Source organism: Eleutherodactylus coqui, chromosome 8 (assembly GCF_035609145.1).
Source record: "Eleutherodactylus coqui strain aEleCoq1 chromosome 8, aEleCoq1.hap1, whole genome shotgun sequence".
In the NCBI taxonomy this organism is placed as follows: domain Eukaryota; kingdom Metazoa; phylum Chordata; class Amphibia; order Anura; family Eleutherodactylidae; genus Eleutherodactylus; species Eleutherodactylus coqui.
Genome location: NC_089844.1, coordinates 190,849,376 through 190,870,612, shown reverse-complemented (window position 1 = coordinate 190,870,612; position 21,237 = coordinate 190,849,376). Strand labels below are relative to the sequence as shown.

Here is a 21,237-nt window from a genome sequence, read left to right as displayed (position 1 = left end):
TTTATTTTTATCACTTTATTTTAGTTGTTTTGACCACTCTGGCATGTGGCCCAACGGCACAGAGCACAAATCCCCACGTTGGAGGGAAGCAGCAGAGCCACTGCTGACAACCATCCTATTCCCCACTGCTTTACCTATGTCGTTGATCTGCACTCGGCCTGGGTCACTGCATGTGCCTGTTGGTTCAGATGACTTTTTTGAATAAGATGTAATTTGTTGGTATATGAGGAGTAGCACCATTTCTGGCCATTGTATGAATTAAGTATGGCATTTTTCACCAATCTTCCCCTCTACCAGGCTCCATAGCCAATTGTCAGTGTTCCCTGAGCTGCGTAGAGGCTAGCTAATATGATGCCTTTCACACACTACACACAGAGAGGAGATTCTTATCCTCTTTCTCCTATGCAGAGAAGCAGCAGCTAGGAAGACATTATACAGCGGCACTGCACAGTGTACCACAGATGTCCTTCCAGTAGCTGTGATGCAGTAAAACACTTACTATCAGCTACACTACATGTCTGATTCTCTCTCACATGGTCCCTCCTTCTCTGCAGCTTAGTTTATCAAGATGGATTTTAGCAGATTTTCAAAGTGTGTGAACAGCAGGGGGCGCAAGATACGGTATATTACAAAGCTTCTTACACAGCATGATTCAGACAGAATGGCACAACAGTAAAGCGGACTTCTTCCTCCATGAACTGACATACAGCATCCTGAATGACATGACAAGATGGAAGAACTCAAGTTTTTAATGCACCTTACAGATGTAGGTGGGCGCTGTCGGTGACACTAAACAACCTTAAACAACGCATCTCTGCTGCAGTGGAATCGATAATAGGATACGCCGGGATGGGCAGAGCTGGACTACTGGCGTGACAGCTGCTGTGCCACCAATGGAGCCCGCATGGAACATAAGGCACAATAAAAGAGTTCTGTCCATCTTCTCATGCCAGTCCATGTGTCAAGAAATAATGGACATCACCCATACTGGTTCGCCCGGGGCTGTGGCCAAGTGAAATAAACTTGTATGGGACTGCACTATTACTGATGGCGTCCCCCGGGACTCAGGCAGGTGTGTAATGAACTGTGGATGGAAGAAATACCTCTTTCACAAATCGGTAGTCGTAGACGGTGTTTTCCTTGGGAATCGGAACTGTAAAAGGTTTTTCGGGTGGATCAACAGGCTGTAAAATTTTAAATTGGGTTCTTGTTTCTTCACTAAGTGGCCCTTCTATTATTTCCTTCAGGAGTTTGTCAAACTTCAGCCGATCATCTTCCTTACAGCTTCCTCCAATTGACCAAACCAGAGAAAACAAAAATATGCCCTTGGAGAAGAAAGCAATACTTTAGATTAATAATGGAGGTCCAATATGGTTCTACTTCATCACTATGTAGGGGACAGCCCACAAGGGGATAGCACAGCCTCTATGATGTGGTAAGCCCGCCCCACCACAGATCCTCAGAGTTTCACTAGCAGTTCCACAAGTTATAGGAGACATGGTGACCATGTCACAAGGAGAGACCAGGAGGTGTGGGCCGCTGGGAAGGAACGCCATGTCTGTGCTGGGCCTATATTCTGCAGCATACACAGTCCAGGCGATTGAGGCCCACAGCATTTGCGATAGAGGAACTTCAAGTTGCTGGGTGGCGTCTGCTGGTGTCGCAGAGCACGGATGGTGTCGCAGCCGGCAGATGGGGATACAAGTGCTGGAGCAATCAGGCCCTGGGATAGTGGACTGAGTAAATTAAGATCAACTACGGACTATGTGGACAACCCTTCTTTCTCTTGTACTCTATAAACAGTTAGTAAGGTCGACCTCCATAAAGCTAGTGGATGTGCACATTCATAGGGGCCGAGTCAGTGTAACCGGTCCTGTATATATTTACGTTGCATGCATTATTTCTAAAAAGAACATCGCTTGCAGATCATGGGCAGAGACCAAACGCGGCATAGCAATGAGAGCTATAATAGGAAGGACGCTGAGTGCGGATTATTATACTGTCAGTAGGACCTTTCCTCAGGACTCCTGATACTTAGAACCTGTCCATTATACATTTCTGTGTTATACGTTAATATTGTGTTCCTACTGCCGCCATTGTGCTATTGCCGTGTGAACAGAGATGGTGCGGATGGCATTGGGCCACTACAGAGGGAAATTCACATTGCCTGTTCTCATACGAAGACTTATTCCAATTCTGTCTTCACAAATAAACTCTATACATGAGTTTTGGTGCTCTGCGGTCCGCATTGTATTCCTGTAACCGGAGTCAAATTCACCACCGACGACAACTATGTGGATTGATGAACTATAAAACTCCTGTGCTGCTGAATGGTGTGCGTACCTCTAACCAGGAACAAATGTCCCTCTCACTCATGCTATGAATTACAGATTCATCGGAAAACTCATCCAGCATACAGTCCATCAGATTCATAAGAGATCGGACTAAATTCGTATCAAAAGTTGGTGACAATTCCTAAAATGGAAAAAAATAAGAAAGAAACAATGAAAAATTAACATAATTCTAGTTGCTTCAAGGAGTTTTCCAGGACTATACTATAGAGGACCTACCCTGAGGATTGGTCATCAATACAGGATCGAAGGGCCATGATGCTTGGACACTTAACCCAATCAACTTATTGAAGTGACAGCAGTACTTGGGTGTGTGCAGGCATCACTGCAGTCCATACTAGGCACAGCGCCATACACTGTATAGTGGCTGTACCTGGTATTGCAGCTCAGTCCCATTCACTTGAATAAGCTGTTCTAAGGCCATGTGATGGAAGAGGCTGCAGAACTTTCTATCCACTCACTAGTTGGTATCCTGAGTGGTGGACCCCTGCTGACCAACTATTCATGCTCTATTCTGAGGATAGGCCATCAGTAGTCACAGAAAACCCCTTTAACATTTTTTAATCTAAAATTCCATATAACAATCAGCTATGTAGCAGATGACATCTATCACCAAGTACATACAGTATATGTTGAGAAATGCATCTTGCTTCATGGGTTTATAATTACCTTTGCACATTTTCGAATCATCTGAAGGCATGGAGGAACCATCCTGTCAAACAAGCCTTCAATAAAACTTTTATGCATGTTGCTGAGTCCAGAAGGTAATAGGTTGAGCCAGGATACCATAAGTGGTCTCCAACCAAGCATGGTGGGCTCCATGTAAATCATTCCACATCTAGATACCTGTGGAGAATACAACAATTAAAGCATTTTGCAGCAGTTTGCTTACAGAGTGCAGCCGACAGTGGAATCGCAGAGGTAACATGCTGGCTTACAATCACACCGGGGTCTCTGATGGAGACAAACACTGTTAGGAACAGATACATGTGCTATTGAAACATCCCCTTTAAACCCTTAAGGACCAGGCTGTTTTGGTCCCAGAGGACAAGATACTGTTTAGTGATTTTACCCCATTTTTCTTCAGCCACCAAAATTATTTTTGCGTTATTTCCCCCCCATGAAATATCGGGCTATTTTTAGATATTTTTTCACGGACCTTTTTCTCAGTTTTTTAGTTTTATTAAGAGGTAAATTTCACTGCGGATCCTTCTAAAATATAACTTATTAAGGTGCAGTCCAAAAGGGAAGCACCTGCCTGTATGAACCCCAGAAAAAGAATGAACCAAAGACAAGAATTATTATGAACAAGCAGATGTATAGCGGATCCCAGAGGTACTAATGAATGATCCGCCATATCTTAGAAGAAGCCTCAATGACATCTATACAATAAGATCGGTTCTTCACTGCCACACGGAGGTTAAAAAGATAACAAAAAGGAGGGTTTTTTTTCTATTTATAGTTGTTTATTTTTAAAATTAGTATATTTATAAAGTACAGGAACGGGTTCCTCATTATGCTTTGGGCGTTTTGATATAGAATTTCTTACAGTTTGGGATTACAGACTGCATATTGTGACGGATTTGGTTGGCGTCGGGTCATTTTCTTTTTTATATACACTTTTTATTTTATTCTGTAATTTCTTTTTACTTATATTTGTAACTACGTTTTTACCATCTATGCCCCCATGACATCATATAAGACATTTGGGGGTCATTCACATGTTCTTTTTTTTTTTAATTATTATTTTTTTTTATTTCATACTTTTCTACCGTAGCTGAGGCATCCATAGGAGCCACAGTTACAGGGAAAAACATCCCCCTAGTGTGACAGTAGTTACAAACAGGGCTGGTCAGGGGTCTGCTAGAACCCTGCCGCTCTGCCTTGGCAGGGGGCTACCGGCGGTAAATAGCAGCAGTAATACTTTGCTTTCTCTATTCACTACGAAGTGCTCATTGATTGCTGTGCAGCCTGTCTTCTCTGGGTCCCCATCTGTGACTAAAAGCCGAGGACCCGACCTGTTCCTGCTACATTGCAGGAGCTTTATTTCTGTGCTGTATTTTTTTTTTTACTATCGGCCGGGATTAAAGCCTAAGACCAAGCACCGTAAATTTACTGCGTTTGGTCCTTAAGAGATGAAGTATGATTTAGGTAAATGCATCTCAAAAATGACAGAGGATAACAAAATGTTAAAAACTCCTTCTAATATTATATTGTGGGATAGCATAAACAACACTACCCCCCCCCCCCCCCCAAATAAATAAATAAATAAAATGGCTATGGCTACTTACTGTTGCAGGAGATGCTACTTCTAAATCCATAGGCTCAAATATGAGGCTCATTTGAGGAGACATCTGAATAATCTCTCCACTCATCAAACACAACTTTTTATTGTCATCTAGTACTGTATTCATGTTTTCAATCCAAACAGCATCAACCGGTCCATCAAAAATGAGCCATTTTCTATCTGGGGTCTAAAATGAAAAAAAATATATATATATAAATAAAAAATAAACCCTTAAAACTCCAGTTTTACTGCACAGCAAAATGTAGATAGACAGATATGGACCCGCTGTAGCGGGTATGATCGCGTCCTTTGGTCAGGGGGGACACATCAGGGAAAACCTGATGGTGTGTCACCAGGTCTACCATCTCCTCCCAGTGCATCCAAAACTCTGCTGGCCCAGCCACGGACATGCCCAGCTGCTGGCCCAGTAATAGCAACTGTGCTAAACAAATGTATTACTTAACTGTCAACGTGACGTCAGTGCCTCTTCCAAGTGATTAAACACAATTTTTCCTTTACAACAGACTTCGGCATAACAGTTAAGGCACATTTTTCTTTTTCCGGAATATACCACACATTTGCATCTAGAAGACACTCTTTTCACCCAACATATCAACATCCCCAGTTTCAGTTATCTGGTGAAGGGAAGGGAGGCGAGGGGGGGGACCTGCCATGTATTTTTACATTCATTTTGTTACAGACTCTTATTTCACTGTTACAGTAGCGCTCAATGATCTGGTCGCTTACACCCAACTCGTACTCTGTACTGCAGTAGGTAAGCAGGGAAAATATATAATCACCATTGCCGTCTTCTGCGACAGGATCCAAAACTCAACACTCGATTCCCCAGAGGGGATGTTTTCCATGACAAATGAGATAGGCCTGAGGCAGCAACATCAGAGCTTCAGCCTCCTGCTCCTATGTCCTCCTCCACCGACTACATTTTATACAGACCTCTCTTCCCGCAAAACTCTGCCCCAAAGTTCCTAACCAACCCAACACGTCAAAAACACATTAGGTTGGGAAGATGGTAAATGGTAAACAGTATTGCTGCAAAACCATATTATACATAAAAATTATCTTTATTAACAAACATTTAAAACATGGAGAGGGTGAGTAGCCATATGGTGAGCTGCAATGTATTCTATATGTTAACAGACCGACCAGAGGAAAAGCCAAACTTCACCAGCCAGAAATGCAAGCTTGTGTCGTTACAGGAGGAGAAGGTGCAAAGCCTTCAGGAGAGAATAACTAGATTGTAACTCAGATGCCAAAACACATCAAAGGCAAACACAATCCTGGGATGTATTAAAGGTGTTGTCTCGCGAAAGCAAGTGGGGTTAAGTACTTCTGTATGGCCATATTAATGCACTTTGTAATATACATCGTGCATTAAATATGAGCCATACAGAAGTTATTCACTTACCTTCCCTGCGCTGGCGTCCCCGTCTCCATGGCTCCGTCTAATTTCAGCGTCTAATCTCCCGATTAGACGCGCTTGCGCAGAAGGGTCTTCTCCCATCTGTTCGGTCCGGCACGAGCGGCATTCTGGCTCCGCCCCCTTCTACGCGTCATCGCTTGGCTGATTGGCTGGAATCGGCACATGTGACGGAGGCGGAGCTACGCGATGACGCGTAGAAGGGGGCGGAGCCAGAATGCCGCTCGTGCCGGACCGAACAGATGGGAGAAGACCCTTCTGCGCAAGCGCGTCTAATCGGGAGATTAGACGCTGAAATTAGACGGAGCCATGGAGACGGGGACGCCAGCGCAGGGAAGGTAAGTGAATAACTTCTGTATGGCTCATATTTAATGCACGATGTATATTACAAAGTGCATTAATATGGCCATACAGAAGTACTTAACCCCACTTGCTTTCGCGAGACAACCCCTTTAAGAGAAGCATAGAGTCTAGATCACGTGAGGTCATTATGATCCCCCGCTACTCTTCCTTAGTCAGACCTCATCTGGAATACTGTGTCCAGTTCTGGGCACCCCACTTAAAAAAAAAAAAAACTACCGTGAGTTCAGAGAAGAGCTGTCAGGATTGTGAGTGGTCTGCAAATCATGTCCTATGAGGAACGGTTAAAGGATCTGGGAATGTTTAGCTTGCGGAAGAGAAGGCTGAGAGGAGACTTAATAGCGGTCTACAAATATCTGAAGGGCTGTCACAGTGCAGAGGGATCAGCCCTATTCTCATCTGCACAAGGAAAGACTAGAAGCAATGGGATGAAACTGAAAGGGAGGAGACACAGACTAGATATTAGACAGTAGTATTAGTGTGTCTTGACACCACCAGGAAGCCCTGGTGGAGCCAAGATTGACAAAGGGGTAACGCCCCCTGTAGCTGATTAGATGGAGAGCAGGCTGTGCTGTAGGTCCTGGAAGGCCACTAAAATTAGCAGAAAAGCGCATACCGCAGCCACCCCAAGAGGCTTCCTTGCTTGGGAGGCAGAAGGTGGAACCCCCTTGAGTATGAAGCACCGTCTCCTGCCGCACCAACGCTGCCCCACAAGAGCCCCCCCACCAGCTCTCCCAGCTGATGTCACGTTCAGGGCACAGCAGGGAGGCCACAAGGCCAGCGCCACACACACGTGGAGCCGGCGGCTCCACAGTGCAGGAGTACACGCCGGGAACGAGTGACAACCGGCCACTCCTGGACCTTTTAAATGGGCGCCGCTGCAGGGAGGCCAGAAGGCCGGCACCACACATACGTGGAGCCGGCAGCCATACAGTCCAGGAGCACACGCCGTGGATGGCCGATAAGCTGCCACCCCTCTGGACTCTCGGACCTTTTACATGGGTGCCGCTGCAGCCAGCCCAAATGACCGGCAGGAGACAGTGTCAGAGCCGGGTGACGAACACTCCTGCAGCAGACACAGTGGCCAGGCCAGAAGTGGCTAGACCTTCAGTCCCCCACCCAATGTAAATTTGTCATGGGCGCCGCTGCTGGGAGGCCAGAGGGCTGCCGGCACATGCACTCCCTGCTACCGCGCACAGCGTTCACGAGCAGTGCACCGATTACACTGCTTCGCCGAAGGCACCAAACGGCAGCAGAAGAATAATAGAGAGCCATTCCTGCAGGTTGCAGGACCTTTAGCTATTGCGCCAATAGGGAGCTAGGAGTGTGAGAGGAGCGTTTCCCCTGTCAATCCCCTAGCTTCCTGGTGGCGTCAAGATACACTTATACCTTAGACAGTGAGGGTGATCAATGAGTAGAACAGGTTACCACGGGAGGTGGTGAGTTCTCCTTCAATGGAAGTCTTCAGAGGCTGGACAGACATCTATCTGGGATGATTTAATGACCCTGCACTGAGCAGGGGGTTGGACCTGATAACTTCAGGGGTCCCTTCCAACTCTACTATTCTACGATTGTATAGGTTAAATTGGGTGTTTTTTAAATGTTTAATAAATAATTTTTATATACGATATATCTAGCTCTGCAGTGATATTCAATATAACTGCCTCTATTAGACCTTATCCAGATGGGCACGTGTGATTTTGGTCAATGAAGAACCAACTGATCACACAGTGGATGTACAGGCATGTTATATCACTGTCTGCATGTTTATAACACCGGTGCCATCTGAGTGCAATCTGGTTTTCACATACATGGAAAAAAGTGGAAAGTGGCCCAACTCATGTCACGTAAAACTCCAATTGAAATAAATCGGTGAATGGAAAAACAGTGTATTGCCCTTGTATGCCATGCGAGTGCATTGGTTTTTACCGCACCTATTGACTGGAGTGGGCGATCCCGGGTGCGACAGAATAAGACAGGCTGCCTTGTTGTTGAAACTGAAAGAACTCATACACAACTTGGAAAGTAAAACTGTCCAAGTGAATAAGCCCTCACATCATGTGTGTTCAAAGACAGATAGCAAAGTCATTTCAGAGGACCATTAGCCACGTTTATACTATAATAGGACTGGTTCACATGGGTTGGCCTGATAGTCGCAGTAACTTACCATTGAAGAAGCAAAGGCTCTGAAGCTAACAGCCAGTATTCCATCCGACCATTCGTGGGACACCGGATCAAACTGCCCGTAGAGTTGGCCCATAGTTATAGATTTCGGATTCAATACTGTAATCTGCACTTTATTCTCATCTGAAAGACCCTGCAAAAGTCCCATATTAAAGTGATGGTATAATAACAGCAATGCTATAAACTGTAGGACAAGACACTAATGGTCAGCAGAAAGCGGATGTCTGTAAATACTGTGGGGCAATTATTGAAATAATGGGGTTGGGAGCGACTGGCCCGACTTACAGAAAGTAATTGTCAATCAGGACTCCCAATTCCAACTTCCATGAAAATCAATAGGAGAAATCAGGTTCTCTAGTTTGGCCTCCTTGAACAATAGTGGAGGTGGCGGCAGCGGCCAGAGGTGATCAGACTGCAGTGGTGGGGCCTCAGGCTCACATCTCCATCAAACCCAGAACTCCAGCACTGCAGGACAGCAGCGCTAAACTAGCAAACCGTACTTTCTGCTCCAAACGGAGAGGCACAATTTTTCTTTTTTGCTGAAAACTGAATTGAGATGATATAACCAGAGCAAATACCCAGATTATATGACCAGAGCAAACAGCCATATTATATGACCAGAGCAAATACCCAGATTATATGACCAGAGCAAATACCCAGATTATATGTCCAGAGCAAATACCCAGATTATATGACCAGAGCAAATACCCAGATTATATGACCAGAGCAAATACCCAGATTATATGACCAGAGCAAATACCCAGATTATATGACTAGAGCAAACAGCCATATTATATGACCAGAGCAAATACCCAGATTATATGACCAGAGCAAATACCCAGATTATATGACCAGAGCAAATACCCAGATTATATGACCAGAGCAAATACCCAGATTATATGACCAGAGCAAATACCCAGATTATATGACCAGAGCAAATACCTAGATTATATGACCAGAGCAAACAGCCATATTATACAATATGAGAAAAGCAAGTACCCATATTATATGACCAGAGCAAATACCCATATTATATGACCAGAGCAAACAGCCATATTATATGACCAGAGCAAATACCCAGATTATATGACCAGAGCAAATACCCAGATTATATGACCAGAGCAAATACCCAGATTATATGACCAGAGCAAACAGCCATATTATATGACCAGAGAAAAAAACCCAGATTATATGACCAGAGCAAATACCCAGATTATATGACCAGAGCAAATACCCAGATTATATGACCAGAGCAAACAGCCATATTATATAACCAGAGCAAATACCCAGATTATATGACCAGAGCAAACAGCCATATTATATGACCAAAGCAAATACCCATATTATATGACCCGAGCAATTACCCATATTATATGACCAGAGCAAGTACCCAGATTATATGATGAGAGCAAATACCGAGATTATATGGCCAGAGCAAATAGCCAGATTATATGACCAGAGCAAATACCCAGATTATATGACCAGAGCAAATAGCCAGATTATATGACCAGAGCAAATAGCCAGATTATATGACGAGAGCAAACAGACAGATTATATAACCAGAGCAAATACCCAGATTATATGGCCAGAGGAAATACCCAGATCATATGACGAGAGCAAATACCGAGATTATATAACCAGAGCAAATATCCAGATCATATGACGAGAGCAAACAGCCAGATTATATGACGCAAGTAAACAGCCAGATTATATGACATGAGCAAACAACCAGATTATATGACCAGAGCAAATATTCAGATCATATGATGAGAGCAAACAGCCAGATTATATGACCAGAGCAAATAGCCAGATTATGTGACCAGAGCAAATAGCCAGATTATATGACCAGAGCAAATAGCCAGGTTATATAACCAGAGCAAATAGTCAGATTATATAACCAGAGCAAATACCCAGATTATATGACCAGAGCAAATAGCCATATTATATGACCAGAGCAAACAGCCCGAATATATGACCAGGGCAAATAGCCAGATTATATGACCAGAGCAAACAGCCAGATTATATGACCAGGGCAAATAGCCAGATCATATGACCAGAGCAAACAACCAGATTATACAACCGGAGCAAATACCCAGATTATATGACCACGGCAAATAGCCAGATTATATGACCAGGGCAAATAGCCAGATTATATGACCAGAGCAAATAGCCAGATTATATGACCAGAGCAAATAGCCAGGTTATATAACCAGAGCAAATAGTCAGATTATATAACCAGAGCAAATACCCAGATTATATGACCAGAGCAAATAGCCATATTATATGACCAGAGCAAATACCCAGATTATATGACCAGGGCAAATAGCCAGATTATATGACCAGAGCAAACAGCCAGATTATATGACCAGAGCAAACAGCCAGATTGTATGACCAGAGCAAATACCCGGATCATATGACCAGAGCAAACAGCCAGATCATACAACCGGAGCAAATACCCAGATTATATGACCACGGCAAATAGCCAGATTATATGACCAGAGCAAATAGCCAGATTATATAACCAGGGCAAATAGCCAGATCATATGACCAGAGCAAACAGCCAGATCATACAACCGGAGCAAATACCCAGATTATATGACCACGGCAAATAGCCAGATTATATGACCAGAGCAAATAGCCAGATTATATAACCAGGGCAAATAGCCAGATTATATGACCAGGGCAAATAGCCAGATTATATGACAAGAGCAAATAGCCAGATTATATGACCAGAGCAAACAGCCAGATTATATGACCAGAGCAAATAGCCAGATTATATGACCAGAGCAAATACCCAGATCATATGACCAGGCAAATACCCAGATCATATGACCAGGGCAAATACCCAGATTATATAGCGAGAGTAAAATCTACACTCAGTGGAGATTAAAGGGGTGTCTAGGACTTCGGGTATTTTTTATTTTCTACTGACGATCTATCCCCAAGAGGTCATCAATAGACGATTATCAAGGGTCTGGCGCTTGGAATCCCCACCAGTCTGCTGATTCCTGCAACACTATCAGTACATCGCAGGAAGTGGAACATGTTGGCCATACTGCGCTAGCCCTGGTTGGCACAGCCCTTAATTATTTCAATGCAATACCAACCAGCCGCGATCAGCTACCAGCGTCGTCCATACTGACTCTGATGCCAGGAATCAGCTGATCGGAAAGGGTCCTGAGCAGTGAAGCCTTGCTGATCATCTATTAATGACCTATCCTGAGGGTACATCATCATTAGAAATAGCCTGACATCCCCTTTAATACAAAGTGTAATCTTTAACATATATGTCAGCCAGAGTTGTAGCTCGTGAAGTGTTATCGGTGAGAGGCTTTGTAGATCCACGTTACTAAACACAATATCATCTCCTATTTTCTTGGCTTGACTGGTGAACGTTCAGCAACTTCCCAACATGGGGAATCCATGTTCTGTGGCTTGGTGTAAGTGTACAATTCTACTATATACTGCCTGAATACATATATACTTCTAGATCTATATTATGTCATAATGTATCCTTCTGAAGGTTTGAGTCCTGAGCAGCAGTTACAAAACCTTCCTCCATCAGTCCTCTGCAACTATTGATCCATGGCATTCTTACACAGGCCAAGATTTGGGCATGATGCAACGCGCACCGATCGACGCACGCTGATCAAGCTCATTTCATTGCTGTCTTCTTATTCCTACGGGTCGGCTGTTCATCTGCCTGTTCACACAGTGAAACGTCCGGCTGAGCAGCAAGCGTTTGTCCTGTTCACATAGCGGATCAGCCAACGAACAAGTGTTTGCTCACTCATCGGCTGACCCTTTGCCACTTTATGCATCCCGGTTGTCGGGTGAATTGGCATTTTGAGGAAGAACCATCAAACTATACGGTGCTGCCGTCCGGCTTATCTCTCTAGTAGCAACCCGACGTAAAACAATGGGTTCCACTCCGGCCTTGTCTATGCTACACAGCATCCAGTACAGCACTGAGGGATTACATACAAACCCCCCCAGCTGGCCAAGTGGACACAGTATTGGGGGTAATTGTGGTGTTCTGGCAATACCTTTTCACAAATGTCATTGAGCGCCGCCGCAAGGACTCGGTAGGCTGAAGTCTTGCCACCGAACGGTTCTCCAACAATCATAAAGCCGTGGCGCACGATCATCATTTCATATATCTGCAAAATTTTTTCTGCAAAGAAGTGGGTCATCTGCAGATTCATCCGCTGACAGTTTTCTTGTATTGCATCCATGAATATCTTATAATCGGCTGTAGGGAGTCTTACACCAGGAAACAGATCAGATGTTATGCCCTAAAGACAAAAGTAAGATGTATTCATCATCAAAGACTCACATATTTATTACACATGGCTTCTTCACAAGCCCTTGGACAAACAGATGATGCCGTGTATAGGCACGCCGACATGAACATATCTCCGCAACCGGAGTCCCGAATACATTCTTTCACCTCTTCCATAAAGTGCACTTCAGCTATACAGTGGGCCGTGTGCAGAATGTTCTTCCTGCCCAATCACTATGTCTATAGTAACTAGGGTTGCCACCTTTGTCACAAAAAAATACCGGTCATGGTAAAAAAAAAAAGAGGTGTGTCGGGGGCGTGCCTTGGGGGTGTGGCTTATCACAGCATTCCCCCCCCTTTATCTCCTGGATCCCGTCCAGCATTTGTGCACATGTGTGGGATCCCGTCCAGCGTGTTCTCGCGACTAGATGTTTAGTGTGATTCACATGTCATCTACTCGCGAGAACACGCTGCAGATGCTCGCATCGCATACAATCTACACATATATAATTATATACATGAGATACCCAGGTTACTTCAGCATGGTCCATATCACTGTATACAGGAGATATACCTCCCCTGTATATAGTGATACTGATATAACCTGGATGTGTCCTGTACGTAATTATATGTACAGCTGGTATAACGTATGCCACCTAAACATACAAGATTACATGCAATACATGGTACATACCTCGTGCCGCATGTACTGCTCCTCCGCTCTCATCCTCGGGTCCCGCCACTGTCACTGCAGCACCGGCCGGACATCCATCCTGACCCCCACATCACATACATACAACTCCACTACAGCCATCCTGATCCCCAGACATCACACACACAGCTCCGCTACATCCATCCTGACCCCCACACACATCACACAAACAGCTCCGCTATATCCATCCTGATCCCCAGACATCACACACACAGCTCCGCTACATCAATCCTGACCCCCTCACACATCACACACATAGCTCCACTACATCAATCCTGACCTCCACACACATCACACACACAGCTCCAGTACATCCATTCTGACCCCCACACACATCACACACAGCTCCACTACATCCCTCCTGACCCCCAGACATCACACAAAGCTCCGCTACATCCATCCTGATCCCCACACACATCACACACACACAGCTCCACTACATCTATCCTGACCCCCTCACACATCACACACAGCTCCACTACATCAATCCTGACCCCCAGACATCACACACAGCTCCGCTATATCCATCCTGATCCCCACAAATCACACACACTCTACTACATCCATCCTGACCCACACACATCACACACACACAACTCCACTCACTCAATCAATCCATCCAGAACTCCACAGCTCCAACACACACACAGCTCCACTACATTCATCCTGACACACACACAGCTCCACTGCATTCTTACACACACACACAGCTCCACTACATTCATCCTGACACACGCACTCACACAGCTCCGCTACATCCACCCTGATCCCCACACATCACACACACACAGCTCTGCTACATCCATCCTGTCCCCCACACACATCACACACACACAACTCCATCACTCAATCCATCCATCCAAAACCCTACAGCTTCACACACACACACACACACACACACACACACACAGCTCAACTACATTCATCCTGACACACACACACACAGCTCCACTGCATTCTTCCTGACGCACGCACACAGCTACAAAGTCCTACCACCGCTGCAGTCCTACATTTACTTAGCCCCCGTGGTCATGTGATCCCTGACTCCTCCCACACAGGGTATCACATAACATGACATCATCGGAGGCCCTGGAAGCTGTCGGCTCTGCAGGTCTGTGTTTCCCCTGCCGGGGAGGGCATATATCTTTATTACTCCCCAAATGCACACCATTCGCAACCTGATTGGTTGTTTGGATTTACTCATTCCCGGTTATTGGTTATTTGGGATGCCTGGTTCACGGTGATTGGTTGTTTAGGTTGGCTCGTGTAGAAGTGGGGAGTAATAGGCTAATATGCTGCCGGAGGAGAGTTAACTGGTGCTAGGGGGCAGTGCAGGCACTGAAAATACCGGCCTGTAATAGGGCCGTTAAAAAAAAAAAAAATTACGGCCAGGCCGGTGGTATGCCGGCCGCATATATCTATATTACACTCAAGTTCGGCAGTATGGAGCAATTCCAGCGGCCCACCCCGTGACTTGGAGCTTAGCACTCATGAGGTGAACGGGCGTCTTTGTCATCAGTTTCATACAGCCCGTTGTTCTACCGATGACAGAATCCTAACGTTTGTAAACATAAACACAATGTAACATTTTACAAGTCTTACCTCAAAGAGAGGAAGATCGTGGGACAAGAACTTAGGCAGATTTACATCAATTATGGATCTAAGGAGCAAAATCTCTTCATTTTCATTTGGGTATTTAAGCTGTAAAACATGAATAACATTTAATGCACAGACTGTTACACTGAGGCTGAATGTGAGAGACAGAAAGAGGAATGATTATCTAAGTATATACTCCACATTACTTCTAATAACCGTCAAATCAGTTTAATCCCTAAAAGGGGATGTTTAGGACTAAAATATTCCCAGAAACTTGTGGACTAGTTTAAAGGGCCACTTCAGCGAGAACACGTTTTCCATCCCTGCACCTCTCAGCTGATTGCCTGTCACACTCTGCATGTGTCCTATGTATATTACAGCCACTTCCATGCAGTGCAGCACCCTGTCTGATACTTATCAGGCACCATCTTGATTTGTAAATTTCTCCCTGCTTTCTCATCCTCTATGTTGTGCTGGCAATCCCATGATGCATCAGCGCAGCATCATATGACCAGCTAGAACAATACCATTTCTGTCTGCTGAGAGGACCTTCTATATTCACCTAAATAAGCTACAGATTCTAAGCATACAGTCAGGAGGATGTGCGGTGATCTCTGTTATTATAACCATGTAATAAGGAGCCTCTAGTCATCAGCAGCACTGAAGAGTCTGTGTGGTACAGTCCATATAACTGCATCATGCAGAAGGTCCTGGTGACTGAAGTAGTGACTCCTGGACAATACATAGAGAAAGTAAATCTCAGGTGGTCAGCATGAGATCACATGACCCAAACTACTGTCTGTTGCAGGAAGAACACCATTTCTCTGACACAAAATGCATAGAAGGACTAAATAACAGGGCAGAATAAAGTTGAAACACTGCACACGGGAAGACACAATGTCGCCAGACAGGGTGCAAGGGGCTACTGACTCCTCCCAAGAGTGTAGTGCCAGGATTGCAGGAGGGCTATTTTCTGTGGGGTTGCTTTTCATCCAAGGGAGTAGGTTCACTCACAGCCTAAGAACACAGCCATCAATAAAAACCAGGATATAAACCTCCTCCAACAGCAACGTCTCCAAACCGTCCGGGAGCAACGTCTCCAAACCGTCCGGGAGCAACGTCTCCAAACCGTCCGGGAGCAACGTCTCCAAACCGTCCGGGAGCAACGTCTCCAAACCGTCCGGGAGCAACGTCTCCAAACCGTCCGAGAGAAACTTCTCCCAACCATCCAGGAGCAACTTCTCCCAACCATCCAGGAGCAACTTCTCCCAACCATCCAGGAACATCTTCTCCCAACCATCCAGGAACAACTTCTCCCAACCATCTGAGAGCAACTTCTCACAACCATCCAGGAGCAACTTCTCACAACCATCCAGGAGCAACTTCTCCCAACCATCCAGGAGCAACTTCTCACAACCATCCAGGAGCAACTTCTCCCAACCATCCAGGAACAACTTCTCCCAACCATCCAGGAGCAATTTCTCCCAACCATCCAGGAGCAACTTCTCCCAACCACCCAGGAACAACTTCTCCCAACCATCCAGGAGCAACTTCTCCCAACCATCTGAGAGAAACTTCTCACAACCATCCAGGAGCAACTTCTCACAACCATCCAGGAGCAACTTCTCACAACCATCCAGGAGCAACTTCTCACAACTATCCAGGAGCAACTTCTCACAACCATCCAGGAGAAAATTCTCACAACCATCCAGGTGTAGTTTGTGCTGAACAATGCTTTTTTCAGCATGATGGAGCACCGTGTCAAAAGGCAGAAGTGATTGCTAAGTGGCTCGGTTTACAAAACATTAAAAAATTTGGGTCTAATGTCAGGAAACTCCCCAGATCTCAGTCCTGTTGAGAACCACTAGTCAATTCTCAGAACGTGGGTGGACAAACAAAAGCACAGAAATTGTGATAAACTCCATTAGTCAGGATTTAGCCAAGAAGTTGATATCCAGCATGCCAGGGCGAAGTGCAGACGTCTTGGAGGGTCAGCACTGTAAATTGTGAGTCATTGCCTAAACATGACATATTTGTCAATAAAAGTTAAAAAACTCGTGAAATACTTAAAATTATACTTCAGTAACCATAGAAACATCTGACTAAAGGATCTAAAAACACTGAAGCGGAAAACCGTGAAAACCAAAATTTGTGTCAATCTCAAAAGGTTTGGTCACGACTGTGGAAAGGAATAACTAATCAAGGTAATACTAGCTGAGTTATATATATATACTGAGGGTCTAGTTACATAATTCATTAAAAAGAAAATCACAGGAAGTAGCCCTTTAAGGAAATTAAAGCTCCATTCATTTACAAACAATGGGGAACTCTACTAAGCTCAGGATTTCCTGCACCAGGCTTAAAGTCCATTTAGACACAGATGATCGCTCGAAAGATAGCTTTTGAGCGATCATTTTGCAGAATCTGCTAATTGGTACTAATGCCTATTAGTACCAATTAGCAGCATGTGAGCCGGAGCTGAATTTATTCAGAGGATCATTCACTGTTCTCTGAATAAATTCCTTTTGTTCTGCGCGCGGGGCTGACAGCTGAGAACAGCTCAGACAATGCAATCAGCTGTTATCAGCGCTTCCCGGGCAGAGCACAGCGTGCGGTCTTTCTTATCAGCTGTTCTGCTGAACCATGGATTTCAAGCTGAACTGAGAACCATCGTTTGGCAGACAACTGAAACATGGGCACATTTAGATACAACGTTATCACTCAAAAGATGGCTTTTGAGCGAATTTTGAGCAATAATCGTGGTGTCTAAATGGGCCTTTAGTAAGATTTCCCCCAGTGCACGGTGTGCTGATACATGAAGAGGCGCTCGCTTGTTCTTGCAATCAACGCATCCCCAGCACCTTCATGCGCCTTTACAGAAATGTACGCTCGGTCCTGACCAGGTTACATTTCAGGCATGGTTTACAATGGTTTGTGGCATAAATTATACATAATGGTGGTTTGAAAAACTAACGGGATCGGGGCAGGAGGAAAAAAAATCTCAAAACACATGTAACTTTTCTGCCTACGTATTCTGTAATAGTCAGTAAATCTCCATCTATGTGGTCGACTACATATTCACAATCATCATGCACTTCAGTAGCTTCTTTTGTTCACTTGTCGACATTTTGGGTGCTGCGATGTCATTAATGAGCCGCCGTGTATCTTACTATGTGCCTCTTTATTTTTGCTTTCACTAAATAGCGGACGGAATATCCTGAGATCTTTGGAAAGAGTGCCATACTAATATATTATTGGCCCTCGGGACCGATGACTAACCTTGGAGTTGTCTGCATCACGCTGAGGCGCTTGCAGAGGTCAGCAATTGTCTACTACTTACCTGTATGCATCTTATATCTGTATAGTATGAGGTATGCAGAACAAACCTATCCACACGTATCTGTACCTTTAGATTTCCCGCTGCCGTCAGGACTGATTTAACAGCTCTCATTCCGTAGTCATAGTGATGCTGGGAAGACAGCTGCTCAGAACATAGACGATACGTCGCCACGATTTTCACCGATAATGGTCGGGCTGTTACAAAGCCGCAGGAATATAGGACTATCTCAGCAATCATGGCATAATCGGGTACCATCATGGCAACGGTCCTGAAAAGAGCCTGTTCAAAACACGGAATTAGGACTTTGATTACATGTTTGACGATGTAAAGTACAGTACAGCTTACGATGGCTGCTAGGGGGCGCTATAGATGCACAGACACAAAGGTAGTATCAATGGCTGATATCAGTATCACACGTGACACAACAAACAACGACATTGCTTCTCCTAGGCTCGGTTTCCACGCTACATTAAAGGGGTTGTAACAGAATTTCAGATTATCCCCTGTTCACAGGAAAGGGGATAACTTGCTATCGGTGGGGTCTCACCGCTGAGATCCCCGTTGATCTTAAAAGCGAGGGTTTCCTGTCCCCTTTGGGATCACTAGCGAGGCGGTGACTGGATGGAGTGTTCGCCACACAGTCTTGAGCTGCATTCCGAGTCAAAGAATAACGTGTTTATTCTGAAACGCGGCAGCCATTGATAACATCTACATGCGGACCTGTGCCTATCTCTTCTGGGCTCATGCCGCCTTGGTTCAGGCTGAATGAACCCGGTGACAGGTTCCCTATAAAGTGACTGCGCCTCGTAATAACTCCATTTACAGCACTGTAGTGAAATCATCCTAGCATGTCAAATGCCGAACTAACATTGGCTCCACCAGTACGTCCATCCAGTTCAACCTATTATCCTGTAAAGTTTATATGGGCAACGAGGCCTTTTTATTTTCTATAGGGGTTTCCTCACGGCACAAAGGCCCTTTTTTGGAAACAGAAGCCATCCCTGTGATCAGCTGATCAGTCGCTCTATTTCCTCTAACTTCCGTCAGTTATCGCTGGGCAAATCCTCTCAGTATTATATGGCCAACTATCTGATAGACGAGGGGTTATAGTCATCAGGGCTGCTCTTTGTGAGGGATTTCGAAAGGTTGTTTTAGAAGGCAATGTCCAATCCCATAGACACAGGAGTGTGGGGATACACATTAATGAACATCTCTGATAGCCTGAAGACAGGCCTCAATATCTCTGAGGGGTTTATGGCAGATGTGATGCAGAGATAGTGGGGGCCCCGGGGCTCTGAACTCATCATAATATAGAGACCACTACAGTCCAACGCCTTTATCTGTGGACTAATTAGGGATTCACCCTCCAAGCAATCACCACTCTATTATTCTGTTATCTTATTATTCACGTTTCTTCTGTCTCGTGTGCTTTTTTTAAGGTATATTTTGTTATACCGGCCCGGTATAGTCCAAGTAGACTGAAAAACTATGAAACGACATTAGTTACATAAAGCAATGTGAACATAGGTCAATATGTATCATGTGGATGGGAAAGGGTTGGGGTGTGTGAACAGAGAGGATCGGCTGTAACAAGCTTGGATCTTTGCTATGAGTAAGCGATAAGTTGTCTCAAAATGCTTAAGGGGCCCCTCTTGTTTTTATGTTTCATCCCTCCAGATTGTTTTTATCTTGATGCAATAAACTATTTTTTAATCCAAACCATATGTTGGAGTGCTGGAGAAGGGGTATAGAGAACGGTTATGGGTAAGGGTTATAGGTAAGGGTTATAGAGAAGGGTTATAGAGAAGGGTTACAGAGAAGGGTTACAGAGAAGGGTTACAGAGAAGGGTTACAGAGAAGGGTTACAGAGAAGGGTTACAGAGAAGGGTTACAGAGAAGGGTTACAGAGAAGGGTTACAGAGAACGGTTACAGAGAACGGTTATAGAGAACAGTTATAGAGAACAGTTATAGAGAGCAGTTAAGGAGAACGGTTATAGAGAACGGTTATAGAGAACGGTTATAGAGAACAGTTATAGAGAACAGTTATAGAGAACAGTTATAGAGAACTGTTATAGAGAACTGTTATAGAGAACTGTTATAGAGAACTGTTATAGAGAACTGTTATAGAGAGCTGTTATAGAGAACGGTTATAGAGAACGGTTATAGAGAACGGTTATAGAGAACAGTTATAGAGAACGGTTATAGAGAGCAGTTAAGGGGAATGGTTATAAAGAACCGTTATAGAGAACGGTTATAGAGAACGGTTATAGAGAGCGGTTACAGAGAGCGGTTATAGAGAGCGGTTATAGAGAGCGGTTATAGAGAGCGGTTATAGAGAACGGTTATAGAGAACGGTTATAGAAAACGGTTATAGAAAACGGTTATAGAAAACGGTTATGGAGAACGGTTATAGACAATGGTTATAGAGAACGGTTATAGAGAACGGTTATAGAGAACGGTTATAGAGAACGGTTATAGAGAACGGTTATAGAGAGCGGTTAAGGAGAACGGTTATAGAGAACGGTTATAGAGAACGGTTATAGAGAACGGTTATAGAGAACGGTTATAGAGAACGGTTATAGAAAACGGTTATAGAAAACGGTAAGGAGAACGGTTATAGACAATGGTTATAGAGAACGGTTATAGAGAACGGTTATAAAGAACCGTTATAGAGAACGGTTATAGA

General features: G+C 44.5%; 1 protein-coding gene across 1 annotated transcript in view; it reads right to left on the bottom strand.

The window, feature by feature from the left end:
• DNAH7 (dynein axonemal heavy chain 7) overlaps window positions 1-21,237 on the bottom strand; it is a 499,785-nt gene that overhangs the window by 239,246 nt on the left and 239,302 nt on the right. Inside the window, exons 27-34 of the mRNA XM_066577151.1 lie at window positions 18,617-18,829; window positions 15,217-15,315; window positions 12,667-12,915; window positions 8,604-8,753; window positions 4,643-4,825; window positions 3,021-3,197; window positions 2,344-2,475; window positions 1,104-1,325 (exon numbers count right to left, since the gene is read on the bottom strand). Coding sequence (XP_066433248.1) covers window positions 1,104-1,325; window positions 2,344-2,475; window positions 3,021-3,197; window positions 4,643-4,825; window positions 8,604-8,753; window positions 12,667-12,915; window positions 15,217-15,315; window positions 18,617-18,829 — 1,425 coding nt within the window. The remainder of the gene's footprint in view (window positions 1-1,103; window positions 1,326-2,343; window positions 2,476-3,020; window positions 3,198-4,642; window positions 4,826-8,603; window positions 8,754-12,666; window positions 12,916-15,216; window positions 15,316-18,616; window positions 18,830-21,237) is intronic.